This window comes from Rattus rattus, chromosome 6, assembly GCF_011064425.1.
Source record: "Rattus rattus isolate New Zealand chromosome 6, Rrattus_CSIRO_v1, whole genome shotgun sequence".
Taxonomy (NCBI): domain Eukaryota; kingdom Metazoa; phylum Chordata; class Mammalia; order Rodentia; family Muridae; genus Rattus; species Rattus rattus.
Window position 1 is genome coordinate 54863839 of NC_046159.1, and position 22477 is coordinate 54886315.

The 22477-nt window shown below is 49.3% G+C and overlaps 1 protein-coding gene across 1 annotated transcript in view; it reads right to left on the reverse strand.

Annotated features, from left to right (window-relative positions):
* Positions 1 to 2958: 2958 nt before the first annotated feature.
* Fgd5 (FYVE, RhoGEF and PH domain containing 5) overlaps positions 2959 to 22477 on the reverse strand; it is an 88649-nt gene continuing 69130 nt past the window's right edge. The window contains exons 10-20 of the mRNA XM_032906081.1: positions 18356 to 18427; positions 17288 to 17356; positions 15123 to 15206; positions 13357 to 13436; positions 12000 to 12099; positions 11585 to 11722; positions 10989 to 11118; positions 9936 to 10069; positions 7899 to 8027; positions 4814 to 4968; positions 2959 to 4498 (exon numbers count right to left, since the gene is read on the reverse strand). Coding sequence (XP_032761972.1) covers positions 4462 to 4498; positions 4814 to 4968; positions 7899 to 8027; positions 9936 to 10069; positions 10989 to 11118; positions 11585 to 11722; positions 12000 to 12099; positions 13357 to 13436; positions 15123 to 15206; positions 17288 to 17356; positions 18356 to 18427 — 1128 coding nt within the window. The 3' untranslated portion in view covers positions 2959 to 4461. The remainder of the gene's footprint in view (positions 4499 to 4813; positions 4969 to 7898; positions 8028 to 9935; positions 10070 to 10988; positions 11119 to 11584; positions 11723 to 11999; positions 12100 to 13356; positions 13437 to 15122; positions 15207 to 17287; positions 17357 to 18355; positions 18428 to 22477) is intronic.

Sequence of the window (22477 nt, forward strand, 5' to 3'; positions counted from 1 at the left end):
ATTGTGTTCATAGATTTTATGTGATAAAATGTAATTTAAGAAAAGGCCTTGGGGTTGGGGATTTAGCTCAGTGGTAGAGAGCTCGCCTAGCAAGCGCAAGGCCCTGGGTTCGGTCCCCAGCACCAAAAAAAAAAAAAAAAAAAAAAAAAAAAAAAAAAGAAAAAAAAGAAAAGAAAAGGCCTGCAGACTGATTCTCTGCAGCTGGATTTCTCAGTGTTAGTATGATTTATACTGTGGGCATCAGAAAGTTCCCCAGCCTTCACAAAAGGACTTAGGAAACAACCATGGCCCAGCTCGGCTTAGGGCAGGCAGATAGCAAATGTGAGATCCTAGGAAAATGACCTATTTGAAACCCTCGGACTCCTCATCTGCAAAGTTTGAGCACTAACAGCATCTTGGGGAGCACCAAAAGCCATAGCAAAGTCAAGGCATTTGGAAAATCACACAGACCTTTTACTGACGACTGACAGTTGTTTGTCTGGGAACTATCAAATCAACCACTACAAGACACTCAAGCAAACATCTTACAGAGGATCCAAATAACTGACCTCTACCTACTTTATCACAGATCATCCCCAAATCCATGGCAAGGCATGACCCTTGCGTGCTACTAATCCTAGTGTTCTTCCCGAAAATGTGGTCCTCAGGATGAATACTGATGGTAACTTTCTAAGAACCATTTTCTCCCAGTCCTTCTTATACTGGTATTAGCTACTTTTCCATTCCTAAAACAAAATGCCTGGGATATTAACTTATAAAGAAAAAAGGTTTAACTCACAGTTCTGGAGGAAGTTCTTATCTAAGTTGTTTTGGGTCTTCGGGGAAAGGACATTAGATGGCAATGACAGGAGTCCACAGAGAATAAACTGCCCAGAGCCAGGAGTATGAGAGCAAGCTCCCCTCCAAGGACCTCCTACTTGACTCCACCTCCTAAAGGTTCAACATTCTGCACCAGTAGCAGCCCCCTGTGAACCATAAACATGTGGCTCTTTGATGACATTCACCCACCCAAGTCATCCCTGGGTCCATGCCACTCCTAGTAGTCCTTCCTCGGTGACTAGTCCAGGAGCTATGGGAGTACAGGGAGCTTGGAGCTTAATGGCTCTAAAAAGCTATCCTGGCCTTCCTTGGCAGCTATAGACAAAAATGCCTGTAGTCCCAGCCGCAGAGGCAGTCAGTGGTCAGTCAGTCTCTGGGAACCACCTCTGACACTGGACAGCAAGTCAGAAAACCCCGAAGGACCTGCTTCCAGTCCTTTTGGATTTGCTATTGTCAAGCTAGTTTCCCACCTGCTTAAGCCAATGTGTGACTTGTACTGAGAGCAGCCATCTGAGCGTGCACAGAGCTGTCCCTTCTGACGGTGAGAATGAATTTGAACGCCACAGAGTGCAGGCTGAATCAGCTAACAACATGTTAACTGGTGAAAAGCTGTCCATTGCTGGCCCTACTTCACTTCAGAAAGCAACTTGGGTTGCAAGCCCAGTCTCAGGGGCCTCGGGTCCACACGAGGGCTTCTCTGCTTAGTGACATTTATGTGACCAGATCAGTGAGAAGCAGGATAAAGATGCAGGGTAGGCAGTCGTGCCTTGACTGCTGACCCTCACACCTTCCCATGCGGCCATGCTCCATATGAGCCAGGATCACCCTCCTCCCAGGCCTCCTCCTGGACCACACCAGGCCGAGTTTGTCTCTCGAGGTACATCACCACCACCAGAAAGACTCAGCGTGTAACTCCTGGCATGTTAGAATTCTTGTAGGGCTGGGCTACACCCCACCCAGCACTACTGTTCCCCATGTGCTTTAATGATAGGCATTCACTCCTTCCCGTTTCTTCAGACAAATGGTCTTAAACAACTGCGGTGTGTAGGAATCCATGAAGGCACCGCCCTCCCTGCCCTACCACCAAGCAAGGTCACCTGCTTTGAGAAAAGCCTCCAAGGAGCAAGCAAGGCCATGCTTGAAGGTTCTTCAAGGCACAGGGAGAGGGATCTGATGGACAGGGTTGCCAGCCTCATTACCACCCACTGTCCTGTCACTGTCCTGGGAAAGAGGAAGTTCTTCCTGCAACTGTCCTTACCATGTCTGAGCAGAGCCTACAGACGGACTTTCATTAATGTTCAGTGTGTGTACCTATCTCCCTCCCCTGGCCCCCTAGCTTGTGAAAGACTGCAGCCATCTTTCTGTAACAGAAGAGAACAGCAGGTTCCCAGCTGCTCTGGCAAGGGACGTGTTCTGGGTCTGTGTTCTTCACCTCCAGGGCTACAACACGGCCTTTGCTGAGGTATACAGTGCAGGGCTGCTCTGTGCGAGCTGGAGAGCGGGGGCTTCTGTCAGAATTGTGTGGCATCAGAGCCGGTCATTTCTGCAGCATTTGGACCCAGGGGACAGGCATGCCCTCAGACCCGGTGAGGTGGCTTCATCCCCGGTGACTCTGGATAGACAGATAACATGGCTATGTGACATGGGTTGAGCAGAGAGGAGGACACAGGGCCACTGTGGATGGTCAGAAAGAGATAAGCCTGAAACCAGTTCTCAGAGAACCATAGAAAGAAGAGGTGACAAAAGTCCAACCAGGCAGGGCCTAGCCAGTCACATAGGAGCTGGGGACTGCCTTGGTGACTCTGTGCATGTTTCATGGATAATCCAGGCATATTTATCAAGGTAAACATTCCCACGGAAATGAAAAGCCCTACTTGAGTAGCAGATGGAGGATGTTAAAGGGTAAAAAACATAAAGCCAGGATATGGGTCGGCCTCAGAGTCCTGGCTTAACACATGTGAGGCCCTGGATTCCATAGCAAGCACTATGTTTTTTTAATTAAAAAAAAAAAACAGAATAAAAGAACAGAGGTCCTTGGGTAACCTTGGGATGTACTGTCTGTCATACTTAAGAGCTGTGTCATTCATAAGTTCTGTGACTCTAGAGAACCCTGACTCTAGTACTGTAAGTAAAAATGACTGGAAATTCATGCACTTTTATTTCTGGAATTTTCCATTTAATATTTTCAGTCCACAGTTGACCTCCTGCAATTGAAATCACAGAAAAAAAATGAAGCCAAAGAAAGGGGACTACTCTTCTTGAGTCCAGCTCCACTCTGTAAAGGTTCATGGGCCCTGGTGTCCCGGCCCCATGTGAGTGACTCTAGGGGGAATCCATGCTGAAGTGAACAGGAACACTGTCCATCCAACTTGAATTATTATACACAGACTGCAAAAACATTGAATAAGAACTGCAAACTAGAAAAAGAAATCCCTGAACATATTTAATGTAAATAAGTCCTTGAGATGCTAGTTTTGTAGAAAAATCTTTTTTTGGAGGGGACTAGGCAGTAAGAGATTTCAGAAAATGATGGCATTTTTTTTTCTTCCAACTGCAGGATAGTGAGGAGGAATCCTGTTCCTCCTCCTGCATTTTGTAAAATCCATCCAGCATAAAGAACTGGCCAGCAGGAGATGACTCTGCCTCAGGTGCCCAGAGGGAGATGGTGCTGTCAGCCTCAGGTGCTCAGGTGTGCAAAGCATCTTCCAGCTTCAAGGTGGTTCAGCTTAGTAATGCAAAGCGTCTTCCAGCTGCTCAGTGCCTCTACGCTGGCCAAGCCATCAGCACAGACCACTTTCTGATGACCCGCCTTCTCTCTTCTTTACCTCTTTCAAAAAGTAAACATGGCATGGATGGTACAGCCAGAGGATATGTGTTACAGAGAGGCCCAACTCCCATCAACAGAGTGGTCGGTGTGTACAGTGTGGACACAGGAATGCACACAGAAACTTAAAGCAGATGCAATCTTCCATGTTTGAGGGATCTGTGATGCCTTAGCGGGCAGTCCCGGTATGAGGATTCTTGGAGAGAGGAAGTCGCTCTCTAGCAAAGCTTTGGCAGTACAAGTAGTAGGATCTTAGGAGGGGAAAACGATCCCCTCCCTCCTTAGGGTGACAATAAGGCTGCAGGAGTCACTTTCCACTGCAAGTGAATCCCGTTTGCAGCTGCCTCCTGTCCATCCTTTGGAAGACACAGCCCTGGAGGCTACAACTCAGCCAGATGGTAAAGTGCTTAGATGCACAGCTGATACGTTCTGTCTGGTTCCCACATCACCTGAGGCACCATGTGGAGATTGCGGAAAAGTTGAAAGTGGTCCTATTCACCAGGAGTAAAACCAGAAAAAGCCAGTTTCTACTAAAAAGCCCATGTTGCTAAATGTCTTTTTCTCTTGGTTTCCATGTCTTCAAGGTACTAAATTTTAACTCACTTTTAGATAAGAGTACAGTCTGTGATTGGGGCTGGGGAACATGGAGGCAGAAAAGAGGTCTATAAATATCTTTTGGGGTTCCACCTTGAGGAGAGAGGTCAAGCCCCACACAGAACCCACACATGCATCCAGATGAGCTGAGATCAGGAGTAGCTTCTGGAAGGGTTCACGTGTTAATGTAGGAGTTTGTTGTGAGTCCATGTGCCTGGTGACTGCTATAACACACTGGCGTCTTCCATGGCCTCCATCCACCTGTGAAACAGACAGCACTGGGTATCTATGTGACTGGACTAAATTCCTGCTAGCCTGAAGCCAAAGATTATATCTTTGTATCTATTTCCCAAACATGCTTCCCATGTTTAGAAAACAGCCTGGGACAGTGTGAAAGTTCACTGAGTCAGTGCCAGGCCATGTAAAAGAATCATGAGAGTCTAAGGCTCATGGCTGAGAACATGCAGGCCTGCAGCTGGGCTAGGACCCCCAGGGGCCTGCATAGAACAATGCAGGGCAACCCTGCATTTCTCTGCTAGGCAGACAAGGAAACAGAAGGCTGTCTGTTGCTGGTACCTCTGAGCAGAACTGCTGTCCTCTGCTTTGAAGCTGTAAAACAGGGTTTTCTTGTGATAAAGATGAAAAACAGGGCCCACTTCACTGCTGCCCTCCTCCTTTTCTGGGGCAATAGTAAAACCCAGCAGAGGTATGCTCTCCATGGCCACTTTGTCCTGCAGGGGACAGAAGGAAAACCTGGTGTTAACCCCACCCCCTCATCCCCGAGGCTCAGGGAACATAACAGATGTGGGAGAGAGAATCAAAGAGCTGAAGGAGGGGAGGCGCGCTGTGAAGCACACTTCTGGATGTGACATGGCCTTGTAATGGACTCACTGAAGCTGGCTCACATGGACAAAATCAAGCCAACAAGGTCGGGCGGCATCCAATAGGTGGGTGGTACACACGCACACACACACACACACACGTACACACACACATACATATATACACACATATATACATACACACATATACACACATATACACATATACTTACATATACACCCATACATATACATATGCAAACATATACACACATACATATACATATACAAACATATACACACATACATATACATACACACACCTGCACAGAAACACACACATGCATACACACAATACATATACACTCATATATACACATAATATACACACATACATATACATATACACACATAAACATACATAAACACATATACATATACATATGCATATATATATGCACATACATATAGACACATATACATATAGATATACAAACACATACACACATACATGTACATACACACACCTAGGAAGAAACACACACATGCATACACACAATATACACACACTCATACATACATGTAATATACACACATACACATACACACAAAAACATACAAATACATACATATACATACACACATATACACACACCTGCACAGAAACATTCACGTATATACACATAGTACTCACACATACATACACACAATACACACATACATATACACGTACACACATACACACATACACACACATGCATACATACACACACAAACACACAAGAAGACATGATGGTGGGAGGAGTCATATTGGGAATATTGGTGGAGTGAGAGGCAGATAAAATCAACATACATTGTATACAAATGTAAAACTGTCAAATAATAAAAGATTTAAAAAACCCACACCTGGATTGGCCCCTATCGCGTTGATCCTCGCATCTAGTGGAGGAACACCAATGAGTGTGGAAGACTCTGATCACCCTTGCTTTCAGCCAGGGCCAGTCCAGAAAAGGAAAGGAACTTAACAGGTTCTAACAGCAGCAAACTAGGACTAGACACGTTGAGGGACATTACTTTTAGATTCTCTACCATAGACAGAGAAAGCAATGTCCCAAGAGCACACAGCTAACATGGAGGAAGAGCCAAGATTCGAACTCATGGCCTTCCAGCATTCTTCCTATAGACTAGAGTAGTCAATGATTTATAGTGTCTCAGAGTTTGTGCAGGCGTCATATTCAGCACACATTCTGCCAAGCCTTTGTTTAAGGGCCTTTAGCAAGAGTCCTGGAGGGTCTAGGCTATGACAACATGAGTCACACAGGACACTGGAAACAGTATGCAGTGAAAAGCCAAGGCTTTACATATGGAGAAAGTTTATATGGATGAAAAGTGCATGTACATAAGTAGCAAAGACCCCATAAAACACACCCGAGAGAGTTAATCCAGAAAAGGGGCCATCCACACACCTGCTCCCGAAGGTTACTGCCTGGAGAAAGCACCTGGCAGGTGGCAACTTTGCTCTGACACGGAGCAAAGAGCAAAGCCTTGTCAAACTAGAATTCCCCTAACCTGGCAGATTAAAAAAATGCCCTACCTCTGTCCTGGCTTGCTTTTATTATTATTATCATTTATTATTATTATTATTATTATTATTATTATTATTATTATTATTATTACATACAGCCTTACATTGTAGCCTAGGCTGGCCTGGGAACCATAGTGATTCCCCTGTCTCAGTTTTCTGAGTGCCAGGATCCATTGGCATGTACTCTTGGCTCTAAGACATGCCTTCTTAGGAGGAGGCTGCTCTGAGCTGTGTTCCAACTTTCAGTTTGAAAAGATGAGCCTCAGTCCCCCATGCAGAAAGTCCCACTGTAGACAAATGAACAAAGGGACCCTCTGTCTGTTGCCCCTCTGCTGGTGCAGTGACTGAAGATGACACACACAGTGACCACCACAGCTGCAGGCCTGTCGAGAGGGAAGCAGGTCACCTGAGACAGCCCAGCCCTAGGCTGATGAGCACATTGTTCAACAATGATTAGGGCACATGGTAAGTCTTGGCTGTAAAGCCACAAGGTGGTAGACCTGGAGATGGAAACCATCTTACCTTCCAGCCATGCAGCCTCTGCAGGACTAGCCAGTGAGGTCAAACCACCACAGCCCACATTTCTCTATCTTGGGAGCAGGTTAGGCTTTAGGGCACTCTTGTTTGTATTTTATTTTTTGAGATAGGAGCTTATATTGTCCAGGCTGGCTTTGAATTCACAATGTCGCTGAGGATGACTTTAAACTTCTGCCCCTACCCACCCATCTCACTGCTAGAATTACAGGCTTGCACCACCATAGTGAGGCTATGTGGGATGGGGACTGAACCCCATGCTTCCTGCATGTTGGGCAAGCATTCTCCCGACCGAGCTGCAGCCCCAACCCTTGCTTGTAGTTTAGAAACTAAAACCAATATGTCCTATACAAGGAGCAATGTGCATGTATTTAGAAGCCCCCCTGGAACCCTTAATTATTTTAGTAAGAGCAATGAACAGGCACACAGGGAGCAGTTTTCTTTGAGCTGCTACAAGCAACCAAGATCGAAGCAGAAATGAGTTTTCTCTTGTGACTTTGTCCTGGCTGCTAAGCCTGTGACATTTAAGTACTCTGTGAGTGTTCACACCCACACTCCAGCATAAAGACTTGATTGCCACCAGAAGAGGTCTCAGGGTGCAGGACTCATGCCTGCAAGTGACAAGACACACAAAGACTGCAGCTGGCCGCCCCTCCACCCCTGCTCCTCCACGCCCCCGTCACAGGCCTCCCTAAGAGAATAGCTGCAGGAAGAACTCTACCTCACTGGCCAGGTAGGTGTAGAGTACTTTGCCCTTGATGACAAGCCAGAGTTTCTTCCAGCGCCGCTTGCCACTCTTACAGCGGCTCAAGTAGCCGCTGATGGCAGAGCCCTCTCCTGACGCAGCCACCTGGTGGAAGGGAAGCAAAACAGGTAGACAGTCAAAATGGCTGGGCAGACCATCAGTGGAGGAGTGCGAAAGCTGGTCTCTGGGCTCTTCTGGTCAGCAAGGCTGCCTCAGGGCCTAAGAAGCCTATGTGAAAATCCAAAGCGACCTCCAGAAGACCTGCCTCTACTGGGATCACACACACACACACACACACACACACACACACACACACACACACACACACACACACACTTAGGAGGGAATCTTGTACCTATTACCTAACAGGTATAAGGGGCTGGGGTGGGGCTCCTGACTGGTGGACTAGATGCAGCCCTACTGTGTCATAGGTGATATTCTGCTGTACAGGCTCAGTGGCTAACACTGATTGGGGCTCTGGCACACTGTGTGAGCATGTATGAGGCCCTGGGTTTCACCATGAGCACCAGAAAGCAAAGATAACAAAAGAGATCCCCAGTTTGCCTTGGATTCTGGGGTTCTCACCGGGGTCCAGCAGTAACTATGGATATCACCAGGCAATTTACTGACCTCTAGAGGGCCTCTAGTTTCTTACTAGTCATGAGACATCCTGACAGACAGACAGACAGACATGCCTGACTTACAGTGAGTGCAACATGGAGAGCAACATGGCCAAGTTGAGGGATAGTTTCTTCTGATTTTTCTGGTTTTACAGATGGGAACCGAGGCCCTGAGAAACAAGGCACTTCCTGAAGTTCAGTCCCCTTCAGCTTAAAGGAGGATAACACTTGGGACTCTCAGCAAACACTCTACTTAGAAGCTACAACCGGCTCAGGTTGGAAAGGAAATGGGTTAATTTTGTCCTGGCCCAAGGCATGAGGACCCCCTAACTCTTGCCTGGGCTCTGGCCCCTGCCCTGATGGAGCACAGATCTGATCCCACAACCTCCTGGGAGCTTAGATGCTCAGGTGCTCACATAGGTTTCCTCCTCTTTCCCCTGAGAAGCCATGCTGCGGAGGCAGAGCCCCAGCAATGGGACAGGGTACTGGGAGTGGAGCTGTGGGATGCTCATCTCCAAGGAGCTGGTGGAGGTAAACCAGGATCAGTGAACACGTTTCTGTATTGCGAACATGCGGTCATTCCTTGAAGAGCCCTTCTGGTCACGGCTGGAGAGGTAGAGAAGCTCGCTTCTATTCTATATTGTTTCATGTGTTTTGCAGATTTTCTTTTTTTACCCTGTGTCCATTATTTTCAAGATTTTGGGGAAGTGACCCCATCGTTACACACTGTTGATAGGCTGGCACTTCACCACTAAGCTATGACCTAGTCGTATTCCCACGATCTTCAGTTGGCAAATGGAATGAGTTAATGGCTGAAATAGCACTCATCCACTGGTCGTCCCTCTCTTCACACCCACTGCTTGAAGACGCCTATTAATGGGGACTTGAAAGCAGCTGGTCACACCTCTTGGCTTCAAAGGCTCTCCTCATGAGTGCATGTTACTTGGGGTCTCTACCTGTGTGATGGACCTGTGCTCAGCCAGTTTTGGGGTTTCTTGCACAATCTCAGCCTCAGGGAGGTTCTGTGCTGTCCTCTTCCTGCAGCCCAGGAACACATGGGGCTCACAAATGCTGACATGGGACAATTAGCTGTGATCGCAGCTCACCAGCGGCCTGAGCAGGCCCTATGGGCTCTAATTCTACAAGATGGGGAAGGAAAAAAAGAAAGGCAAGGAGGGGCGCACGATGCCTCTCAAGCTCCTCTGCAGCCCATAGGTGTCTTCTGAAGACAGGATTGTCCTTAGCGATGCACTACCTGGGCTCAGTATCGGGTTCTTTCCAGGGAGGAGTTCTGTTTGTCCAGAAGAGCCCGGCCAGCTGGGAACAGGAAGGTCTGAGCATACCTTCAGAGGACAAGAACCTCCCAAGCTCCTGTCTCTCGTGTACACCTTACCTCAGTCAAAGCCGAAGGGACTTTTTTCTGCTTCTTGAAAGTTGAAGGGCTAATACTCTGGAAGACAGAGGAGAAGGTGCTGCCCGAGGAGAAGCGGGATGAGGACAGTGGAAAACTCATGCTGACCGGACGCTCTGCAGAGGTGAAAAGCCAGGGGAGAGATTGTCTGCAATGCCGGCTCAGGTCCCTCCAAGGCTCATGGGGGTGGGAGTGGGAGTAGATGGGCCCAGGATGTCTGGCATGCTCCTTCCTGCTGGTGCTGTGCAGAGGCTCTGGGGCATGGGGGCCACTGAACAATTTGTCCTGGATCCACCAACAGGACTATGCTTCCCCTGAAGACCTTGGTGTGGCCTCAGAAAAGCCCAAGATACTTCTGCTATCTCTTGTGCCTGATACTTCAGGGCACAGCTTGTCACCTATGTACCAAGTCTCAGGGGTCAGTTTAGCTCCTAAGGGACTCTCCTTCCTTCCCCGACTCACAAGCCCCCTCCCTAGTGGCCTCCCAAACATGCCACAAGATTCCAAAGACAGCAGGCTCATGGAATGCTCCCAGAAGTCCTACAGGGAGCTGGGGAGATGGCTCGGCAGTTAAGAACACATCTACTCTTGCGGAAGACCTGAGTTTGGTTCCCAGCATCCATATCAGATGGCTTACAGATGCCTGTAACTCCAGCTCCAGGAGATCCAAGGCCTTACTCTGGCCTTCTGAGGTACCCGAACTCACATGCATATATATCCATGTAGGAAAACACAATTAAAAGCAATTTTTAAAAAAAAGTTCCACAGAACATAGGCCTATTGAATGCCCCAAGAGAATCATCCCTGATGAGCAGCCACAGTGGCCCTGCCTTCAGAGGGACACAGCAGCCGTCAGGTTCCCATGGAACCCAGGTCTTGAGCCTTGGCTTCCTCGGGGGCTGCCTTTATGCGAAACCTCCTCTCTCTTCTTCTGGAGAAAACAGGTGACTGAAGCAGGAACCCAGCCACAGAGGCGTCATGAGAGCTTGGGGAGACGCCATGAGGCCTGGAGAAGGCAAGGCTTTGCAAAGCTACCTCTCATGGGGCCAGGGACCGGCCCGTTCCTCAGCTTCAGCTCCCGGAAGCAGCCATCGCAGACCTTGGCCATCCTGTTCTTGAGGCACTTCAGTGGGTACTTGTTTCGAGAGCAGTTCCGGCACACAATCTGACGCCATGTTGGGAACACACATGGAAGTTGTCAGTCATCCTCTCAGTCTGTTAGCCCAGCCCTCGCCTCCTCCAGGGAGCCCCAGGTTCCTAGCTGCTTGGTGCCACGTGGACCCCTGCTTTTCCAGTCTGGGCTGTAAAGTGTCCCTGAGCAAGTGCCTGCTTTTCTGAAGAGCTGTGCCCATCGCCATAAAATAACACTCTCTCCCCTCCAACGACCATAATGGTGAGTGCTGCAGTGTTCTTACATGATGTGGTGTTGGCAGAAGGGGTCCGGGACTGCCATGATGGGTGGATCTTGGTAATATGGGCAGGAATAAGCTCTATCTCTCACACTGGCCTTGAACTCGTCTTCCTCTGGCTCCCTGAGCCCCACAAACAGGAACACCCCCCCACCCCCCCACCCCCGCAAACAGGAACACACTCCTCCCCTCAGCGCACCCTCACCCCAGTCTGTCACTCACCTTGCCACAGGCATGGCAGTGGTGGCGCCTCACGGTGAGCGAGAAGTCACAGCCGCAGTTCATGCACATCATGGCGTGTGTGACAGGCACCAGGGTGGGGAGCCTCTCCCCGAGGCTGATCCCCAGCCTCTCCCGGATCTGCGGCAGCCAGCAAGCAAGCACAGTCAGGAGAGAACCCAAGGGACAGCTGGTAAAGTGCAGTCCCTTTCTCCCTAATTCTGAGTAAAGTCTCCTGCATCCCTCGGTCTGCTTGTCAGACTGCAAGGCATGCTCCTGGGTTGAACTATGGGTGGCCATGCTTCAGCAACAGCATGGTAGCTAGGAGGATTTGGCTAGGACAGGAGGCACCTGTTATCTTTCTGTAAGTTGGATATGGCAGGACCCACCCTGGGAACCCTGGGCAGCCCCCACTCACCTCCACGCTGTGGTGGAAGGCAGCCAGCGCCTGAGTCTTGTAGTCCTCCGGGAGGGCTCTGCTCAGACAGTAGTGCCACTCGTCCCTTTCGGCACAGGAGCTGTAGGCACATGCTTGGTGAGCCATGGTGCCGTGGCTCTGCTCGGCACCCTCTCTCTTGCTGTGAGTCCTTGCTCAGCAGCCTCTGGGCCTGAGTCTAGCCCTATGTCCAAGCCTCTCTCTGCCCAAAGAGCTGAAGGCCACCCAGGAGGAAGCTGGGTGAAAATTCTCAGTATCCACTAGGTGTCGCCCTCGTCCTACACTGGAGCTTCCCACAGCACAGAAAGCCAAGGCAGGGAGATGGCACCACTTTGGTAAGGTAGGTAGCCAGGATCACACTGCTTAAAGGGGGCGTATAACCCATCGCCACTGGGCAGACCTATCAATGGCAGCTGGTACTCCAGGCCACAGGACAGACAGGCAGAGCGTCCCAGTCAGGATCATTGTGGTCTGCCATCATCCTGTCATGGCTGGGCACACAGAGGCTTCACACTGAGTCGAGAGGCCCCTGATTGCATCAAGCAGTGAGGAGAGACCGTGGAGCCATCCCAGAAATCACTTCCTCAAGGAAGTCTTCCCTCTCCCTTGTGGGACCCCCTTTGTCCCTTCTATTCTATAGGATTACAGCAAGCAGGTGCCATCTACAGACACTGGGCTCTCCCCAGATAACAAATGGACCGGCACCTTGGTCTTGCATTTCCCAACTCCTAGACTGTGAGAAGTGGATTTTGTTTATCTGACAACTGACTCATGTTGTTTTAATTACAGCGTCCTCCCACATACTGAGAGGTCAGGGATGGGCAACCACTCATCACTTTGCTCTTGCCCTGCCAAGGCTGACAGCCCACTGAGCACACAACACACCCAAGGGTCTCATGCCGAGCCGATCATCTCTAACACTCTTTGATGAGATCCTTCATAGGGCCCACAGTCCTCTGGGCAAGGGAGCTGGCATTTATATTTGGTTTTGTGCTGCTGAAGACTGAACCAGGGCTCTGAGTATGTGAGGCAGACACTCTACTACTGAGCAAAGCCCCAGACCTCAGGAGTTTTTCTGTTTTCTTTTCTTTTGACTATTGTTTTCTCTCTGCATGCATACGTGAACATATGTGTGTACGCATGTCCATACCTGTGTGTGTTTCTGTGTGTTGTGTACACATAGCTCTCACATTTTCCTCAAGTCTTAACTTTGTTTATCTTCGTTTTAAAAGATTTATTTTTATGTGTGTTTTGCCTGCGTGTATCTAAGTGGAACATGCAATGCAGTGCCCAGAGAGGCCAGCAGAGGGCACTGTAGCTGGAATACGGCTCCTCATACCTTGCAGACAGTGTCAGGCAAGACTCGGGAGTTTCGATCTTCAGAGCATAGGGCACTTTGTCCATCACAGGGCGGCTGACCTGCAAGGAAAACCAACGGCATCTGCTTCAGGGTGGGAGGTGGAGTAGCACAGACAGCTCTGCCCACTGGTCGTGGGTGGACAGGGTTCTGATCAGCATGGATGTTTTCACTCCAGGCTGTTCTGCCTTCTCTGCATCCCCTTCTCAGACACCATCCTCAGACGGCATCAAAACTAACTTTCTAAGCTGTTCTCTGTCCCGAGAATTCCCCAAAGTGCCCACGCACCCTCATGTTTAAGACCAAGATAAACCATGCTAGTCTACACATTGCACATACGGCAGCTGAAAAGTGTTCAGTGGTGGATGAAGAGAGAAGAGGTGCGCTCGCACGCACGCGTGAACACACACACACACATACACATACACACATACACTCACACACACACACTCATACACATACACACATACACACACACTCACACAGACACACAGACACACACAGAGACACACACAGAGACACACACACATATACACTCACACACACAGAGACACACACACATATACACACACACACAGAGACACACACACATATACACTCACACACACAGAGACACACACACATATACACACACACAGAGACACACACACATATACACTCACACACACACACACACAAAAAGAGACAGACACATCAACACACACACACAGAGACACACACATATACACTCCACACACACACACACACACACACACACACACACACACACACACACACACACACACACACACACAGACACACACACACACACACACATACACACACACACACACACACCACACACACACACACCACACACACATACACACCACACACATACACACATACACACACATTCACGTACACATACACATATACATATATGATGTGTGTGTGTGCACACATACACACATAAACACACACACACACATACACACTCACACACACACACACACTCACACACACACACACATACACACACACACACACACACAGACACACACACACTCACACACACAGACACACACACTCACACACATAGACACACAGACACACACACTCACACAGAGGAGAAACAGACAGACAGAGACGAAAGAGACATAAAATAGAGGTGCACACAGAGAAATAGACAGAGAGGGTAGATGGGGGTGCCCAGAAAATGAAGGTGACTGACCAAGCTTCCACACAGAAACCTTGAACTCAAGGCTAAGTGAAGCCAGCCAGCTCCAAGAAGACGAATGCTGAAACTCTACCTACATGAGGTCATTCAACCCGTCAAATTCATAGAGAGAGAACGAGCAGGACTCAGTGTTTAATGGAGACAGTTTCTGTTTGGGAAGACAGGAAGGTTCTAGAGGTGTGCGCTGATGTGGGCTCAGCACTGATTCATGCCACCGAGCCATCCTCCAGCTGGTGCAGAGGGTTTTAATGTGGTCTACGTCTCTTGCCACATTTAACAGTGTAACCTAAACCTGCTTGTTTGCCCTCTCCAAGCATTTCCTGCATTTCCTGCCCTCCTTGTGAGGTGACCCTTTCCTCTCCATGCCCCATGCACTCTGAGAGTGTGTCACTGACCCCCAGTTGTATCTGGGCAGCCCTGTGCTTAAACCTGCAGCACTCTGCAGTGGAGAGGAGAAAGGCTAGTGCCACCTCCAGCATGTCCCTGTGACGACACTCCCCTCCCAGGGTACCTGGTTTTCGATATCTACCTTCATGTTGGCCACTGGTAGCGAGCTCTTCAGACGGTACTTCCCATCCTTCTGGGGGTGCGTGTACAGGAGCGTGTCATTCATCTGCAGAGAAGGCACTCACTCAGTCACACCAGTCCTAGCCCTGAAGACTGCAGCAAGCGCTACACATAGCAGGTCCCTGGGCTCTGGGGTGCAGGCACCTGGCAGTCCTCTGTGACTGGGGTGCATGGTCCGGATGGATTGTGAAATACCACACAACAACCCAGAGGAGCAGGCTGCCAGACTGTCGCCATGTGATAGGGTCACAGGCATTCTGAGGGGGAAGGCCAGATACCGTAAGTACAGCCTTAATGTGAAGGTCCCACCCAAAGTGACCACAATCAGGCCAGTCAGTGCCTGGGTCACTTGGGAGTGGGGAAGACTGATTGCCAGTGTTAGTGGAGCTTTCTGGAAGCATTGCAAATGCACTCAATACTGATCCAAGCGGTAATCATACAACGGTATTCACTAGCCAATGAAGACCAACATGGATCTGAAGACTGTCACACAGGACTCTGCAAACAAAATAGTTGAGAAAGGAAGTGGGCACCGGTGAGGTGGCCATGTCTTTAATTCTAGCACTCAGGAGACAAAGGCACGTGAATCTGTGCATTAGAAGCCAGCACAGTCTGCATGGCAAGTTCCAAGACAACCAGGGCTACACTGTGCTTGAGACCAGGCCTTTAAAAAGGAAGAAATGAAATAAAGTGGGATCCAGTGAGATGGGTAAAAGCAATTGATTTAGTGGGTAAGAGCAATTGCTGCCAAGATTGATGGCCCCAGTTCAATCCCAGGGATGCACACGGTAGTAAGAGAAAACGGGCGTCCTCCCTTGCTTCATGGTTTAATCGAGGCAGCCTCCTGAGGAAATGCACATGGCCCTTGGTGGGGACACCCAGCCGATCCTTGGGCACAGCTGCGGTGTCTGCTTTCATTTCAGTGCGTGACCCCCTTCCACCTCCACTGATTGTCTATTCCCAAGACTCTCTCTGGTTCATTTCCCGATTCTTGGCTGTGAGTCGATGTGATTCCTTCCCATTATACTCTGAAGGCTGAGGACAAGGCTGTAAGTGATCTCTATGCTCATGTCCCAGTCTGGAGATGTTGCTCAGTGAGTGCTGGGTGCACAGAGCTCGTAGCTGCACTACCATCATGCTATATAAAGCTCTGAGAGTGTGGGGGGGGGCAGGTGCAGGCAGCCCCATCGACAGTCACAAGAACGGCAGTGAGAGGGACAGGAATGTGGAAACAGAGACACCCACAAAACAGCGGGCCCTTGGGGGATTCCCTGATGGCCTCTGTGTGGAAAGAGTAGTCCACAGGATGGCACTGTTGGGAGGAATGGAACCCTGAGAGGGTAGGTCCTAGTGAGAGGAAGTTAGGTCATCGTGGCATGACCTTGAGGAGACTGCGGGAACCCAACCCCTTCCCCTTCCTGTCTTTTGCTTCCTAGCCATGAGGTGAACGACGGCTCTGCCTTGTTGTGCTACTTGGCTATAGGCCCAAAGCTACAAGGCCACCCGATCAAGGACTGGTACCTCCAGAACCGGGAGGTGGATCTTGCCGTTCCTCTTTAAATCCTGACTGTCTCAGACACTTGTTCTAGCGGTAGGCAACACAGAAGGTGGAGTGTCTTGGGATCCTAGGTTGGAGCGAAGAGCTACTTGTAGCATGAGACCCTGGGTTGTCATTGCTCACCCAAAGGTCTTGGATAGCCCCTAATGTTCAAAGTGTGGTTCTGTGTCCTCAGATGTGTCATGTATGCTCACCTGCACAGAGTGATGGACTGAGGCTCAACCCTGGCTACTCCTCTGGGTCTTGGCCATCTGCTGAGGAACCTAACAAGCTGCTCTCCTCGCCCCTCTGCTGTTGTATACACCACAGAAAGTGCCTGAGTGTAGTTATAGTACCAGAAGAAAGCCCTGGTTTGAATGGATTATGGTAGGCATATGAGCTATTATTCATTTCAACACCTACACTCCATGTCCCCCAACCGCTGAAATAACATATAAGCAGTGGGCTTTTGTCTTGTTTTGTTTTGTTTTGTTTTGAAGGTTCATCTTTACACCCTGAAGGCTGTCTTGGTCACCAAATGCTGGCCCTAGAAAGGCAATGGCGGGGCTTGCCTTATCTCCAGTGCTTACCAGGAACAGGTGCCGCGGGTGTCGGCTTTTCCCTCTCACCCTCATCAGTGTCCCTTCCTTCAGGAACTCCTGTAGGGAGAGAAGCCAACCTCAGAAGTGGAATGAGAAAGTCTGGGGAGGCTCTATGTAGGAAGCAGTGACTATGGCTGCCAGAGAACCCAGTGACAGCTTATAGAGACTCCCAGCCCAGGAACCCAAGCTGGGCAGTCCCTCCTTCTGGAAGTGTCCTCACACAGCAGCACACTCCAGTCATCGAGTATGAGTCCTGCTCGTGACTCCCTCCCTAAAGAGCACTACAAGGGGTCCATTCATAACATGCCCTTTGAAGCTTGCCGAACATCTGGACCCGTGGACAGTAACTCGCCCCATCCTTCTGAAGGATACAAACAAAGGCTTAGCAAGGATTTCAGAGCACAGGATCTCTCAGTCAGGACCACATATGAGATTTCAAAGAATCCTAGACTAGCACCGTCCTGCCGATGTGGCCTACTCCCTCATTCCAACTGGCAGTGATCACACTTTTAGCTGTTTTCTGAGCTAAGTTGCGTGTTTTCCATCTGGAAGCTAAAAAGCAAATCAACCAATCTCTCTCCCACCCTTCCCTTTCTGGGCATAGAACCCAGGACCTTGCACATGCTATGCATGTGCTCCGCTCCCGAGTGCCACCCCAGCCCCTGTTTTGTTAAGAATGCTATTTTTATGCTGCTTTCTTGGGGGCTTGTCTTTGAGACAGAGCTACTCTGATCTCTGCTTTCCTGGCAACTTGGAACTAAAAACACTGGACACATTTTTTTCCCCTCACTGGAGAGCTTACCCCAGGGCAGCTCTGGTGAACAGAACTGACTGGCACTGTTTCTTTAACTGCTCCAGAGGGCACCATGCAAGGAGGGGTGCAGACAAGCTCCAGGGTGGTGCACCATGCCCCCCACCTCTCCTAAACAGCACCTGCAGCCAGACCCGTCTGGGACCAGCCCAGCCGAACAATGGGCTTATCAGAGTCAAGCTGGCCCTTGTCCTTATCAGAGTCAGAGTCAAGCTGGCCCTTGTCCTTACCCAGGCAGCACTCACCCTTCCTGGCTGGAGGAGGTCCCCTTGGCCCCGCACACTGTACTCGATGTGGACCAGCTTCTGCAGGTTTTCCTGTGGGCAGGCACAGGAGATAGTTACCCCTCCACTCCCCTACTAGGCGCTGTGTATCCTCTGTAAGAGGACATTGCTTCCACTTTGGAGGAGAACAGCTCAGAAAAGCCCAGTCTAAATCCAAGCTCCTAGAAATGACAGCATGGGCTCCTCAAGCCTGGGATTTCCCAGAGGTGAACGACGGAGGGAGGGACTGTCACACCTTTGGCTACAGTGGGAGGAAGCAGAGGCTGGCAGAGGGAAGTAACAAGAACGGAGGGCCAGCCAGAGATGGTTCGGTGGGTAACGGCAATTGCTCCAAGCATGCTGACTTAAGTTCAATCTCTTAGAAACCACTCGGTGGAAAAGGAGAGCTCCGTGAGTTGTTTTTTCTCTGATCTTTGAGCGTATGAACACAATACATGTTTAAAAAGAAATTAGTTTTGAAAAGACAGCAGTTGAAATGTCCTTGACTTTGTGAAGGTCAAGTGTGGGCTGGTAACATAATTCAGGGTAATGAACACTATGGATGGGACCCAACTGGCAAGCTCTCTTCTACGTGTCTGTCAGGCACTGAGGGCACACGGGGGTCAGAGTCTTGCGAAATGGTACTGAGCAAGCTGAGTATAAGGTTTTAGCACTGGGGAGGCCAGAATCCCACCAGCCCCTCAGGCAAAGGCTATGTGCTCAGAGAAGAGGGCTCTGTGCTGTGCCCTGATATCGCACAGAAGCTGGCCCTCCCAGAGAATGGGCGAGGACCTGTCCAAGCCCAGCCTCAGGCCCAAGGTAGAATGGGGCTGCCACAAAGCACTAGTCAGCCAGACATGCCCTCCCTCAGAGAAGGTATGCATGGGGAGAGGGCCCTCCTGCCTACAGAGATTTCTGGAAACAGACTGGACATGTATGTAAGAGGGAACTCAGCATTTAGGGCCCCACAGACACATGAGCTGTGGAGGAAGTTGAGGCTGAGAAGGATGGAGATCAGACTATTCCCAGACCCAGCATAACCTATGACCGGACTGAATCAACTGATCACTCTCCCTGCGTCCCGCCACATACAGTATAACCAAAACCAAGATGCAAATGCTGTTCCTCTCGGCCTCCATAGAGCTTATGTTCATAGTGCCTGGCACTCAACCAAGAGTCAAAGGAATACTTTGGTTGCAAGGCAGAAAGAAACCAACCTGGAACCGACCTGAAAACGTCCTCCTGGATGGCTAGCTTTCCTAGGACTATCTCCTCTGCTGGGGGAGAAAAGCCATCAAAGGGATTGCTCAGACACAAACGTTGCATTCTACAATACTGACCTTCTAGGCATGATGTGTGCACTGGTACAATCGTGACACAAAGGCTAGGGAAGTAACAGCCACTTTCGGATTGGATTTCCACAGGAGGGAAGTCACGTCTGTTACTGTAACCCTAGCCAAAAGTCTGTATTTTTTTCTTTTCTTTCTTTCTTTCTTTTTTTTTTTTTTCCAGAGCTGAGGACCGAACCCAAGGCCTTGTGCTTGCTAGGCAAGCGCTCTACCACTGACCTAATTCCCCAACCCCAAAAGTCTGTATTTTTAAATAGGCCCTGGGAGGGAGCCCACTACTGTTGCCTTGATAAGTGGACATGTTGTCGAAGTGTCGTTTAAATGTTCATGTTTATACATCTAAATGAATGCTACCCTCAATCTTGGTCAGAGGGGCTTCGCTCTACAGTGGCCAGACTCTTAATTGTTAACACGCTGAGTTTAAATGATGACTGAGTGTTCAGCTGTAAGCGGAAAATCTACATCCGTCCCTTACTCCTAAGGTTCAGAGAACTCTATAAAAAGGGGTGGGGTGGGGGACAGAAAAAGTCCAAGGACAGGATGATGGAGAGGAGTGCCATCTTCTAGACGTGATGTGGCCATTGCACTCATCAATCCACAGCAGCTACGGTTGCCTGCCTAAGACCCACCCGATACCACACCAGCAACATCGCCAACACTCCAGCAGGAAGAACTAACTGGTCTCGGCGAGTTACGGTAATGATAGAAAAGGACATAGAGAGATGGATACCGGGGATGTTGGGAGGATTAGGAGGGAGCTTGGGGTAGGCATGATCAAAATACATCTGTATATGTATAAAGTTATCAAATAGCAAATAAAAGATATGCTATTTCTTTTTCTTAAAGATTTATTTACTTATTTCATGTATGTGAGTACACCGTCACTGACTTTAGACATGCCCTTTTACAGATGGTTGTGAGCCACCATGTGGTTGCTGGGAATTGAACTCAGGACCTTTGGAAGAGCAGCCACTGCTCTTAACCACTGAGCCATCTCTCCAGCCCTTTAAAGACAAGGCACTTTAACTCCTCTTCTTTTTCAATTTTTTTTTCATTTTATGGGGATTGGCGCTTTGCCTATATGTATGCCTGGGTGAGGATGTTGGATCCTGGAACTGGAATTACAGACGGCTGTGAGCTGCCAGGCAGGAGCTGGGAATCAAACCCAGGTCCCTTGGAAGAGCACCTAGTGCTTGCTCTTAGCTACTGAGCCATCATCGCTCCAGGCAGATATGCTATTTCTTAAAGAAAAAAAATCATGGGAACACACATCCAAAACCAAGTTAGGTTGTGGGTTGGGTGGGCTGAGAAGACAGCTCAGCAGAGGACACCAGCTGCTCTTCCACAGGACCTGGGCTTGAGGCCCCATAACCGCGTACCAGTTCTGTGTGACTTCAGTTCCAGGGGATCCAATGACCTCTCCTGGTCTCCACAGGCTCCGGGCACACATGAGGAACATAGACTTACGTGCAGGCAAAACACCCATATACATAGAATAATAAAAATAGTGGAAATTTTAAAATACTAAACCAGGAAGGAAGACAAACCCGACTCATTTTTTGGGAGAGAAAGCATCCTACATATTCATTGCAGGTGACAGGTGTTGGAGTTCTGAGCAAAGGACCAAAGTAAATATTATGTTAGATGGTCTGGTGCAAAGGTGGATGCCATGTAGCAGATGCAGACCTTCATCAAGGCTGCTGACCTCACAGGGGAGTTCAGGGGAATTAAAAAACAAAAAACAAAAAACACGCAACCTACAATACCAGACATGGAAACTCTTCACGGGTTTGTCTATGAACTGAACAAAGCTGAAAGGAAGAGCTGGAAGTCACGTAGATCACTGGTACACAGTGAAAACAGAGGACCGGGGAGATGGACCAGTGGCTGAAGTGCTTGCTACGAATGCATACACGAAGCTCTGAGTCCAATCTCCTATGTCAATGTAAAGGCTGTGTGGTACCTACAATCCCATCACTGGACACATGGATACTGGCCAGCCAGCCTAGCTGCATCAGTGAGTTCCAGGCTCAGTGAGAGACTCTGTCTTAAAAAATAAAGTGGGTTACCAGGTGTCTTTAATCCTTGTACTTGGGAGGCAGAGTCAGGTGGGTCTCTCTGAGTTCAAGGCTACCCCAATCTACATAGTGAGTTCCAGGACAGCCAGAGCTACATAGAGAGACTCTGCCTTTTAAAAAAGCGTGGAGGCCCACTCTGCAAAATGAAACCTATCCCTGGCACCATCACTAGGGCCAAGAAGCCATGGCAAGGTTGGTCACAGGCCCCAGCGGGGAGCCCAGCACTGTTACTCTGCCAGATGGACATCACAGTAAAGTGATGCCCAATGACGATTGCTGTAAGATCAGTGCATCTCTCAACCTTCATCAGGGAAGCTGCTGTCAGCAGTGGGCACCCGCGATTGGTCAGGGTGCGGAGAATAAGAGACTGCAGGCTGTAAGGACCAGGAGCAGGGGATGACTACGGGAAAACTGCTTCCCAGACTCAACGGGGCAGCTGCACAGATGAACTCATTGCAGTGCATGACAGTGTGGACTTGAAAAAACCCAAGCTAGCCTGGAGAGAGAGAAGGTGAGCATGAGGTACCGCTCCTAACTGAGGAGATGCTGGCAATTGGTAGGAGCGAGTGGAAAGAGTCCGTTTTCTTTAAGGATGAGATCCCCAGGATGTCCACCAGGTTCCTGTAGAAAGCCACACATTCAAGAATTTATGTACTGCCAGCACTGACTGGACTAGA